The 12,620-nt window shown below is 40.5% G+C and overlaps 1 protein-coding gene across 1 annotated transcript in view; it reads right to left on the bottom strand.

Annotated features, from left to right (window-relative positions):
* Nucleotides 1-867: 867 nt before the first annotated feature.
* The window catches only part of LOC139766615 (histone H4 transcription factor-like), a 40,375-nt gene continuing 28,622 nt past the window's right edge, over nucleotides 868-12,620 (bottom strand). The window contains exon 11 of the mRNA XM_071695477.1: nucleotides 868-7,011. Coding sequence (XP_071551578.1) covers nucleotides 6,907-7,011 — 105 coding nt within the window. The 3' untranslated portion in view covers nucleotides 868-6,906. The remainder of the gene's footprint in view (nucleotides 7,012-12,620) is intronic.

The raw sequence follows: 12,620 nt of genomic DNA, 5'->3' as shown, positions 1-12,620 counted from the left end.
GATAGAGTTGTGCGCAGGAGGGTGGATGCGCTGGAAATGAGATGTTTGAGGACAATGTGTGGTGTGAGGTGGTTTGATCGAGTAAGTAATGTAAGGGTAAGAGAGATGTGTGGAAATAAAAAGAGCGTGGTTGAGAGAGCAGAAGAGGGTGTTTTGAAATGGTTTGGGCACATGGAGAGAATGAGTGAGGAAGGATTGACCAAGAGGATATATGTGTCGGAGGTGGAGGGAACGAGGAGAAGTGGGAGACCAAATTGGAGGTGGAAAGATGGAGTGAAAAAGATTTTGAGTGATCGGGGCCTGAACATGCAGGAGGGTGAAAGGCGGGCAAGGAATAGAGTGAATTGGATCGATGTGGTATACCGGGGTTGACGTGCTGTCGGTGGATTGAATCTGGGCATGTGAAGCGTCTGGGGTAAACCATGGAAAGCTGTGTGGGGCCTGGATGTGGAAAGGGAGCTGTGGTTTCGGGCATTATTGCATGACAGCTAGAGACTGAGTGTGAACGAATGAGGCCTTTGTTGTCTTTTCCTAGCGCTACCCCGCACACATGAGGGGGAGGGGGATGGTATTCCATGTGTGGCGAGGTGGTGACGGGAATGAATAAGGGCAGACAGTGTGAATTGTGTGCATGGGTATATATGTATGTGTCTGTGTGTGTATATATATATGTGTACATTGAGATGTATAGGTATGTATATTTGCGTGTGTGGACGTGTGTGTATATACATGTGTATGGGGGTGGGTTGGGCCATTTCTTTCGTCTGTTTCCTTGCGCTACCTCGCAAACGCGGGAGACAGCGACAAAGCAAAATAATAATAATAAAAAGAAAGTTGTAGTGCTGGTTTGATTTCCCAAGTAAAACATTTCAATGATTAAAAATAATTTATTAGGACTACATGTGAAGTATCTAATAACCAATAATCAGGGTAAGACTTCCTATACAGAGACATGCATACTGTACCATAATTTTGCTTTTAACCAAGATATTCAATTAGCCCATTCAGACATATGCAAGATCTAAACCAGGCAATTTACTTCCACAGTACAGTCACTTTCAATACTCCCTAAACACTTGAGACATCTGGCCTTCCTCTTTTATCTTCACTCTTTGAAGTTGCAAAAACTTGAAAATGAGAGTAAGGTTTTGCATTTGGTTTGCTAATCGGTAGACAGTAAAGATTTTCTCCACTGCATTCACTTGTCCTATGAAATTATATCTGGGAACACGCTTACAGGTGCTGATGTGTGAAGGGTAAGATCACAACTCGACTGAAACCACATCAGTTGAAAAGGTGAAATAAATTCATATACTCTAGATGTTTCATGGAACATGTCGCCTGCACTGCAGCATATTCATCAAGAGTGAAATAAGAATATGGAAACCAGGAAAAATATCTTCAGTTCCACGGCCCAAGGTGGAATGTTCAAATTACGAGCCAAGATAAGTTCCAAGTTAAACCTTTCTAAAGGGAGCATAACTCGTGCAAAATCCAAAGTGGAGTTTTGAAACCTAAGTCTATCCCTTGTGTAATGAGAGGTGGCTATTAGATAAACATAAATGCATTTTTCCTGACCAATGAGATTCAGGTAAAAATTAATTTGCAAGCAAGGTTAAGTTTCAGATTAAAGCTTTCAGAGGTGCATAATTCATGCAAAAACCAATCAAGAGGTATGGGTTTTATACCATCTTTACATGCTGGGAAATGCCTGCTGTATATACAGTTTGATACATTTGACATGACCCTAACAGGCCAGGCCAAACATATGTCCACTGTACTGAGGTGCAACAACCAACAGGAAAAACATACGATTGACAGTGAACCATAGGTGTCTGCATGCTACCAGGCATTATAAAACTGGTTTGAGCTTAAGTGTGTAGACCCATTTCTTGAGAGACTGGAAAGATTACAGGGAGAGGGAAAGGTAAAAAGAAAATTCTACAGCTTTGTCATGCAAAAATAAAAGAAGCATCAAAACAGCTAATCCTTGTGCGGCTGATATCCACACAGAGACTGAGAAACAACCATTCGCATCCTATAGCTCCAGATCTTATGAGCTAGGACATTCACAGACAGCTCATGAAACCAGTCACTAAAATAACACAAAAAAAAGGAGCACCAACAATGCACAGAAGAATGATAGGAAAATGTTCACTTTGTGACACCAGGGAGTATGGAAGAGAGTGCATGACCCAACCTATTAACAGAGAGAAGGTATGTGTTGCTTGTTTTTCTATGTTCTGTAGTGCATTTCTACATTTTTGTTTAAAAATAATTCATTTGAACTACATGACCTGCACAAATGTCTAAAGTACCTGACAATCAAGGCAAAACCTCCTATGCATAGACACAGTAACACAATTTTGAATTTAACCCTAAGAAATTCAATTGCCTACCTTTCACACACAAGATCAAATCTTTACATTTCATAATGGATGTACATTCAATTTCAATATTCTCTGAACACCAATCGAAACGTCTGACACAGTAGTGTAAAAATATATGAATGATTGTAGTTTTTCATAATGGGATTGCTGATTGGTACACTAAGCAGAGATTCCTTTAAGTAAACTCAATTACTGTATATAATTTGTATTTGTAAATTAAATACAAAAATATACATTGTACAAAAATATACAATGTACAGACATCCCCCAGTTTACACTGGAGATGCATTACTGGAAGATGCAACATAAACAAAAAATCACACAGATAAAGGTCATTACATTCCTGGGCAAGAATTCTTGGCAAAATTTTCACAAACATACAGTAGAGAGATATATCATTAATACAAGTGTTTAAATAAAACAATATTGTAACTAACATAAGTAGCACCAACCAAAATTGGTTTTAGATCTTGTATGTTGAGGCTGGGAGGCTCTGATGGAGCACAGCAGACAAAGGGCCACAATGGCCTGGCTCTTCATCTGCTTCAAATAAGGATTGACTATTGCAGGACTTTTCCAGAGATGGCTGGACACTCGGCTTTCTACTGAATATCTATCACTGGGACATTATATTTTTAACTTAATTTACAATATTCCACATTTACCCCATGTTCTCCATAATTTAACCTCATACAAGTCATCTCTATGCATATTGTCTCTTCGCCTGCATTCCCACATATTGTTCTCAGTGATGTATTGGGTAAGCTAATGCCTATCTATCTATCTATCTTTCTCTGATGCCCACTCCATTCAGCAATAATATCTTGGTTCATTTAAATTCCAAGTTCACTAACATCGAAATACCAGCAAAAAAATGCTTTTCCTGCTTCTCTTCTAGCAAGAAACTGTGCTGTCTACTCACAGAAGAAAACTGTCAATTTACAATCCATAGTAGAATAGCAACTGAAGCCCATTATATAAAGAGAGGGGGGGGGGGACATTCCTGAACTAATTCATTCTGTATCGAACTCTTAGGTATACTGCATCATGGAACAGCTTATGAACAATACACCACATGCTTTCATCATGAAATTTAGATATTCAATTTACCTGCCAGAAAATGTGATAATGGCTTGACATGGTGGAGAGTGAGCTAGGTGTGCCAAGTCAAACCACTTTTGTTGCTAGAGCTGTGTATAATGCATATGATAACATTAAATCAGTCATCAAATATGGCAATGCTGATCGTACAATATGAGCATTAAGTTTTTATGACTCTTGAGTAGTGCTCAATATAAATTTCAACTTCGTTAAAACTTTGTAACCTTGACGATGCACTTCATCTAAGCTAAAGGAACAGGAAGTAGAGAAAACATATGTGAGCAGCAATTTTCTTTATATCAAAACACAAAAGACAAATGCATTTTCAAACCTGAAGCTACTTTATCACATTCACAGAGCTGCCAACCTTGTCGGACAAAAAAAAGGAACATAGATGGCAAGAATAAGGAGTTTTGATAAAAAAAAAAAAGGAATTTTGCAAGACGAAACCTACCACCACACACAATACAGGTTGCACTTTCAATACAGGAAATTGTGATGTCCAGTGCTCATGCTTTTATCTCTATTCATTTATCTACATGTAGATGGTGCACAATTGTTCACTTTGAAAACAAAGTATCTAGTCAGAAGCGTTTCATTTTCGGTCCTCGAACTAAGTCAACAGAAGTTCTAATGTACGTTTGTCTACACATATTCAGTCCTTGCTAGAGAGCTAATTTGTTATAAGCAGTGGTTGCCTGTTTGCACTCTTCCAGAAGCCTTTCACTGAACTCCACATGATAAATGATTTTTTAGCACAGCTATGCACTTTCTGTGTGAGGAAACCTGGTAATGGATGAAATTCAGTAGAGTGTTTCCTTACCGTACTGAAAATTCTCTCATCTTCAGCACTGCTGTGAGCAACTAACAGGATAGCAAACATGATTCTGGGAAGATATACATATTATCCTTATAAGGAAACTTGTTTCTTAATTGTGAAATGGCCAACCACAACTCATCAGGCCTTTGGTTAAGATATACACCAAGCTGATCTACCTGGTAGTGAGCAAATTCAAGTTCAAGCTCATCTATCTGCTCTTCCATGAAGTGGAATTTCTTCAAAAAGTAGAGCACTGATGCAAACTCTGCATCCATTTTCTTCCTTAGGTCAGAAACACTTTCACTCTTTCAATCTGAATCGGCTCGTTCTTCAGGGGAACTTCTTGAGCACATAATCACATACAAATAAAGTATTTCCTGACTGATGTGAAGAATTCTTCATTCTGTTTAGAGGGGAATGCTTTTGTTGAGAAAGTTTGTAACATCATTCCCAAGATGAGATCTTTATTTGGTCGTTGATTGCACTTTTCCCTATAACTGCACTGTTCAAGTGATAGAGAATTTGCAATCACAGATGGCTTAACAAAGCAGAGCAGTTTCTCTTGTAGGAAGACCTGTAACTTATGTAAAACATGGATCTTTGGTGCTTCTTCTTGCAGCTCAAGATTGAGCTTGTTGAATAATGGCATGGTTTTAAGGAGGAACATGCAATACAGCTTGTTGTAATCATTAAGTCTTGTAAGGATCTTATCAGCTTTGTCCACAGAAACACTTGCTACACAGTCTGCACTGGAAGACAAAATCAGCCTTCTTCCTGTTTCCAATCAATGTAGCTTCAGATGAAGCTTTGTTTCTGTTGTCTACACAGCTTGAAGCTGCTTTATTACAAGTACCTGATGTACCCCTTTCAGTGAGTGCACTGACACTTGCCTTGTTCAAAAAGGAATAAATACAGCAAAAAAGTAATGGTTGGCAGCTCTACATTCACGTAAACCAAAGGAAAGGATTAATACTAAGGGAGAGGCTTTTCAATTCTCCAATCCTATCTCCATTAGCAGTAGCACTCTTCTCCCTGTTCCCTTGGGATACCTGTCAATTCATAAAGATTAAATAGTATTTACAGATAAACTAACATTTCAAGGTCTAGTGCAAACACAAACATTATAAAAACACAACAGGTTACAAAACAAGTCCATTGTATTTATAGCAAAGAAAGATGATCAGATAATCATGAATAATGAAGTTACCCTATTCCTGTTATTTTGACATTGTTTTCATTGGGAATGACAAAGTCTTTGCTAAAGACAAGCCACGTTATATATTTATGCATATACAATGAATGAAAAACTGGTGAAGTGACATTATAAAACACTGCTCCATTTACCAATCAGTGATCCCAGTACAAAAATTTCATTTCATTAACAGTCTTTACTACTACATATCTATATTTCTGACACCTATTCATAACTGGAACTCCCTCAAGGGGGTGGTCATGGCAATCTTTACTACCTTCCAAAATAACAAATATGAAAGAATTCTTTGATCTCTTCACAAGTGCTCAGGGATTAATAAATGCAACTGTAACTTACACAACTTGTTTTTCAAGTGGTATCAGCTTACTTTTCTACATCTGTAAGTCTATGGGTGCGTCCACATGGTCAAACAGTGTCCGTCAGACACTGTTACCATATCATAAGGCGAAGCAGGATGACATCATAAGCATCGAAATGAGGAAAGTTGATATGGCAACAAACAGTGGTACCATATGAAGTTGTATATCACAGTTTCTACTCTGTTCACCAGGCAAAGACCAGCAGACAATTTTCGGAGCTGATGTCCGCTGGCAACACACAGGTATTCAAGTCAGTGTTAGTGTGGACTTGGGCGACAGGTGGTTGTTGCCAGCATCTAGTGCGGTACATCATTACCATGGTGCACAAGAAGATAAAAAACGAAACCAAGAAAATTGCACTATGCACCATGATGATTGCTTCACTATGTGAGGTCAAGGAGGTGACAAGAAGGGAATGGTGCAAGGACTGGTTACAAAAACGAAGCAAAAGGGGAAGCCATGCAACCATTTACATGAACTGCAAATTGGTTATGAATCAGACTTCACAAACTATATTTCTGTCTTTGTAAACTTCTGCCTTGACATTCCATAAGCATGGGTTCTGCCGGTATAATTCAATTAACAACAGGGTCTCTCTTCTATCCCAATGGCAGCTTTTCTCCATGACAGACGTACGGCTAGCCATGTTGACAGGGCGGGTGAGAAATAATCAACTAACAGACTCAGAAAATCCGGTAACCAAGCAACTTTGTTCATCGTGTGCCTGGCAGTATTGTATACTTCCACGCCTCTTCTGTTCCACCAAACAGTGTCCGAAGTTCCGATACTACGAACACGGATAGTGTCAGGTACACCTCTAGGTGCTCACTTCTGACATCATCAGCGAGCCTTTCCGCTTTCCATTGTTAACTGGTAACAGTGTTTGTCCAAGAGACATTGTTCAACCATGTAGACACATCCCAAGAGTTTTGTAGTTAGTTTCATAGGTCAGTTTTCATATACAGTATTCTCAGTACACATTAAACCGATTTCTTCTACTTCTCCACTAAAATACCATGGCAGCTAAAACTCCGAAGGCAAAATTATCTCTTGATGCTCACTGATTTTCACATTAGTAGGATGCTTCAAATTCAGCAGTCTATGAGGCTCTTGATCAGCCCAATTATCCTAAAAAATAAGAAACAATGAATAATAAATTCTTCAAAAACATAAAAATTAAACTTTTCCCTAAGACATTTAATTTGATAACAGGCAAACCTAAAAGAGCTTCCTTTAGGTCAGTTTTGTTTGAGTCTGGCAACAAGCTTATCGTACACTTGTAGCAAGACTCGAACGCACCTGACCTACATTAGGGGTGGTCACTTGTTGACCAAGTGGCATCTTAGCTACATCTCTTTGTTTTATATCAACAGACTGTCATATATCTTTCTTGTATCTCCCCTGATTATGTGATTATTACACGAAAGTGCACTTGGGAAATTATCATGTTTCATTTTCCCCATGGGCTCATAGGAATATATATATATATTTATTATTTTATTTATATTATACTTTGTCGCTGTCTCCCGCGTTTGCGAGGTAGCGCAAGGAAACAGACGAAAGAAATGGCCCAACCCCCCCCCCCATACACATGTATATACATACGTCCACACACGCAAATATACATACCTACACAGCTTTCCATGGTTTACCCCAGACACTTCACATGCCCTGCTTCAATCCACTGACAGCACGTCAACCCCGGTATACCACATCGCTCCAATTCACTCTATTCCTTGCCCTCCTTTCACCCTCCTGCATGTTCAGGCCCCGATCACACAAAATCTTTTTCACTCCATCTTTCCACCTCCAATTTGGTCTCCCTCTTCTCCTTGTTCCCTCCACCTCCGACACATATATCCTCTTGGTCAATCTTTCCTCACTCATCCTCTCCATGTGCCCAAACCACTTCAAAACACCCTCTTCTGCTCTCTCAACCACGCTCTTTTTATTTCCACACATCTCTCTTACCCTTACGTTACTCACTCGATCAAACCACCTCACACCACACATTGTCCTCAAACATCTCATTTCCAGCACATCCATCCTCCTGCGCACAACTCTATCCATAGCCCACACCTCGCAACCATACAACATTGTTGGAACCACTATTCCTTCAAACATACCCATTTTTGCTTTCCGAGATAATGTTCTCGACTTCCACACATTCTTCAAGGCCCCCAGAATTTTCGCCCCCTCCCCCACCCTATGATCCACTTCCGCTTCCATGGTTCCATCCGCTGCCAGATCCACTCCCAGATATCTAAAACACTTCACTTCCTCCAGTTTTTCTCCATTCAAACTCACCTCCCAATTGACTTGACCCTCAACCCTACTGTACCTAATAACCTTGCTCTTATTCACATTTACTCTTAACTTTCTTCTTCCACACACTTTTCCAAACTCAGTCACCAGCTTCTGCAGTTTCTCACATGAATCAGCCACCAGCGCTGTATCATCAGCGAACAACAACTGACTCACTTCCCAAGCTCTCTCATCCACAACAGACTTCATACTTGCCCCTCTTTCCAAAACTCTTGCATTTACCTCCCTAACAACCCCATCAATAAACAAATTAAACAACCATGGAGACATCACACACCCCTGCCGCAAACCTACATTCACTGAGAACCAATCACTTTCCTCTCTTCCTACACGTACACATGCCTTACATCCTCGATAAAAACTTTTCACTGCTTCTAACAACTTTCCTCCCACACCATATATTCTTAATACCTTCCACAGAGCATCTCTATCAACTCTATCATATGCCTTCTCCAGATCCATAAATGCTACATACAAATCCATTTGCTTTTCTAAGTATTTCTCACATACATTCTTCAAAGCAAACACCTGATCCACACATCCTCTACCACTTCTGAAACCACACTGCTCTTCCCCAATCTGATGCTCTGTACATGCCTTCACCCTCTCAATCAATACCCTCCCATATAATTTACCAGGAATACTCAACAAACTTATACCTCTGTAATTTGAGCACTCACTCTTATCCCCTTTGCCTTTGTACAATGGCACTATGCACACATTCCGCCAATCCTCAGGCACCTCACCATGAGTCATACATACATTAAATAACCTTACCAACCAGTCAACAATACAGTCACCCCCTTTTTTAATAAATTCCACTGCAATACTATCTAAACCTGCTGCCTTGCCGGCTTTCATCTTCCGCAAAGCTTTCACTACCCTTCTCTGTTTACCAAATCATTTTCCCTAACCCTCTCACTTTGCACACCACCTCGACCAAAACACCCTATATCTGCCACTCTATCATCAAACACATTCAACAAACACATTCAACAAACACATTCAACAAATGATATATATATATATATATATATATATATATATATATATATATATATATCATTTCATTTTTTTCATTATACTTAGTCACTGTCTCCTGCGTTAGCGAGGTAACGCTAGGAAACAGACAAAAGAATGGCCCAACCCACCCACATACTCATGTATATACATAAATGCCCACACACACACACAAATATACATACCTATACATGTCAACGTATACATAATATACAATACACAGGCATAGACATATCTACATGTACATATTCATACTTGCTGCCCACATCCATTCCTGTCACCACCCTGCCACACAAGAAAAACAGCACCCCCTCCCCCCCTGCGTGCATGAGGTAGCGCTAGGAAAAGACAACAAAGGCTACATTTGTTCACACTTAGTCTCTAGCTGTCATGTATAATGCACTGAAGCCACAGCTCCCTTTCCACATCCAGACCCCACAAAACTTTCCATGGTTTACCCCAGACACTTCATATGCCCTGGTACAATCCACTGACAACACCTCGATCCCGGTATACCACATCATTCCAATTCACTCTATTCCTTGCATGCCTTTCACCCTCCTGTATGTTCAGGCCCCAATTATTCAAAATCTTTTTCACTCCATCCACCCACTTCCAATTTGGTCTCCCACTTCTCCTCGTTCCCTCCACCTCTGACACATATATTTTCTTTGTCAATCTTTCCTCACTCATTCTCACCATATGACCAAACCATTTCAATACACCCTCTTCTGCTCTCTCAACTACACTCTTTTTATTATCACACGTCTCTCTTACCCTTTCATTACTTACTCGATATATATATATGTGTCTTTTCCCAGCACTACCTCACATGCAGGGGAGGATGCTATTTCATGTGTGGCAGACTGATATATTCTTTTCTTTCAAACTATTCGCCATTTCCCGCGTTAGCGAGGGTAGCGTTAAGAATAGTGGACTGGGCCTTGGAGGGAATATCCTCACCTGGCCCCCTTCTCTGTTCCTTGTTTTGGAAAATTAAAAAAAAAACGAGAGGGGAAGATTTCCAGCCCCCCGCTCCCTCCCCTTTTAGTCGCCTTCTACGACACACAGGGAATACGTGGGAAGTATTCTTTCTCCCCTATCCCCAGGGATATATATATATATATATATATATATATATATTGTCCAATCACATGTTTACCAAATGGCGTCCTAGCTTCATCTCTTCGATGTATGTCAACTGACTGTTATATTCCTCTCTTGTGTCTCCCCTGATGATGTGATTATTACACGAAAGTGCACTTGGGAACTTTTCGTGTTTCATTTTCCCCGTGGACTCATAGGTATATATATATATATATATATATATATATATATATATACATATATATATATTTTTTTTTTTTTTTGCTTTGTCGCTGTCTCCCGCGTTTGCGAGGTAGCGCAAGGAAACAGACGAAAGAAATGGCCCAACCCACCCCCATACACATGCCTTGATTCAATCCACTGACAGCACGTCAACCCCGGTATACCACATCGCTCCAATTCACTCTATTCTTTGCCCTCCTTTCACCCTCCTGCATGTTCAGGCCCCGATCACACAAAATCTTTTTCACTCCATCTTTCCACCTCCAATTTGGTCTCCCTCTTCTCCTCGTTCCCTCCACCTCCGACACATATATCCTCTTGGTCAATCTTTCCTCACTCATTCTCTCCATGTGACCAAACCATTTCAAAACACTCTTCTGCTCTCTCAACCACGCTCTTTTTATTTCCACACATCTCTCTTACCCTTACGTTACTTACTCGATCAAACCACCTCACACCACACATTGTCCTCAAACATCTCATTTCCAGCACATCCATCCTCCTGCGCACAACTCTATCCATAGTCCACGCCTCGCAACCATACAACATTGTTGGAACCACTATTCCTTCAAACATACCCATTTTTGCTTTCCGAGATAATGTTCTCGACTTCCACACATTCTTCAAGGCTCCCAGAATTTTCGCCCCCTCCCCCACCCTATGATCCACTTCCGCTTCCATGATTCCATCCGCTGCCAGATCCACTCCCAGATATCTAAAACACTTCACTTCCTCCAGTTTTTCTCCATTCAAACTCACCTCCCAATTGAATTGACCCTCAACCCTATATGATGATAGAGTGGCAGATATAGGGTGTTTTGGTCGAGGTGATGTGCAAAGTGAGAGGGTTAGGGAAAATGATTTGGTAAACAGAGAAGAGGTAGTAAAAGCTTTGCGGAAGATGAAAGCCAGCAATGCAGCGGGTTTCGATGGTACTGCAGTGGAATTTATTAAAAAAAAAAAAGGGGGTGACTGTATTGTTGACTGGTTGGTAAGGTTAATCAATGTATGTATGATTCATGGCGAGGTGCCTGAGGATTGGCGGAATGTTTGCATAGTGCCATTGTACAAAAGCAAAGGGGATAAGAGTGAGTGCTCAAATTACAGAGGTATAAGTTTGTTGAGTATTCCTGGTAAATTATATGGATGGGTACTGATTGAGAGGGTGAAGGCATGTACAGAGCATCAGACTGGGGAAGAGCAGTGTGGTTTCAGAAGTGGTAGAGGATGTGTGGATCAGGTGTTTGCTTTAAATAATGTATGTGAGAAATACTTAGAAAAGCAAATGGATTTGATGTAGCATTTATGGATCTGGAGAAGGCATATGATAGAGTTGATAGAGATGCTCTGTGGAAGGTATTAAGAATATATGGTGTGGGAGGCAAGTTGTTAGAAGCAGTGAAAAGTTTTTATCGAGGATGTAAGGCATGTGTACGTGTAGGAAGAGAGGAAAGTGATTTATTCTCAGTGAATGTAGGTTTGCGGCAGGGGTGTGTGATGTCTCCATGGTTGTTTAATTTGTTTATGAATGGGGTTGTTAAGGAGGTGAATGCAAGAGTTTTGGAAAGAAGGGCAAGTATGCAGTCTGTTGTGGATGAGAGAGCTTGGGAAGTGAGTCAATTGTTATTCGCTGATGATATAGTGCTGGTGGCTGATTCATGTGAGAAACTGCAGAAGCTGGTGACTGAGTTTGGTAAAGTGTGTGAAAGAAGAAAGTTGAGTAAATGTGAAAAAGAGCAACGTTATTAGGTACAGTAGGGTTGAGGGTCAAGTCAATTGGGAGGTAAGTTTGAATGGAGAAAAACTGGAGGAAGTGAAGTGTTTTAGATATCTGGGAGTGGATTTGGCAGCAGATGGAACCATGGAAGCGGAAGTGAATCATAGGGTGGGGGAGGGGGCGAAAATTCTGGGAGCCTTGAAGAATGTGTGGAAGTCGAGAGCATTATCTCGGAAAGCAAAAATGGGTATGTTTGAAGGAATAGTGGTTCCAACAATGTTGTATGGTTGCGAGGTGTGGGCTATGGATAGAGTTGTGCGCAGGAGGGTGGATGTGCGGGAAATGA

The sequence above is a fragment of the Panulirus ornatus genome, chromosome 58 (genome assembly GCF_036320965.1).
Source record: "Panulirus ornatus isolate Po-2019 chromosome 58, ASM3632096v1, whole genome shotgun sequence".
NCBI lineage: Eukaryota > Metazoa > Arthropoda > Malacostraca > Decapoda > Palinuridae > Panulirus > Panulirus ornatus.
The sequence above is the reverse complement of the archived record's forward strand: the minus strand, read 5'-3'. Positions and strand labels throughout refer to the sequence as shown.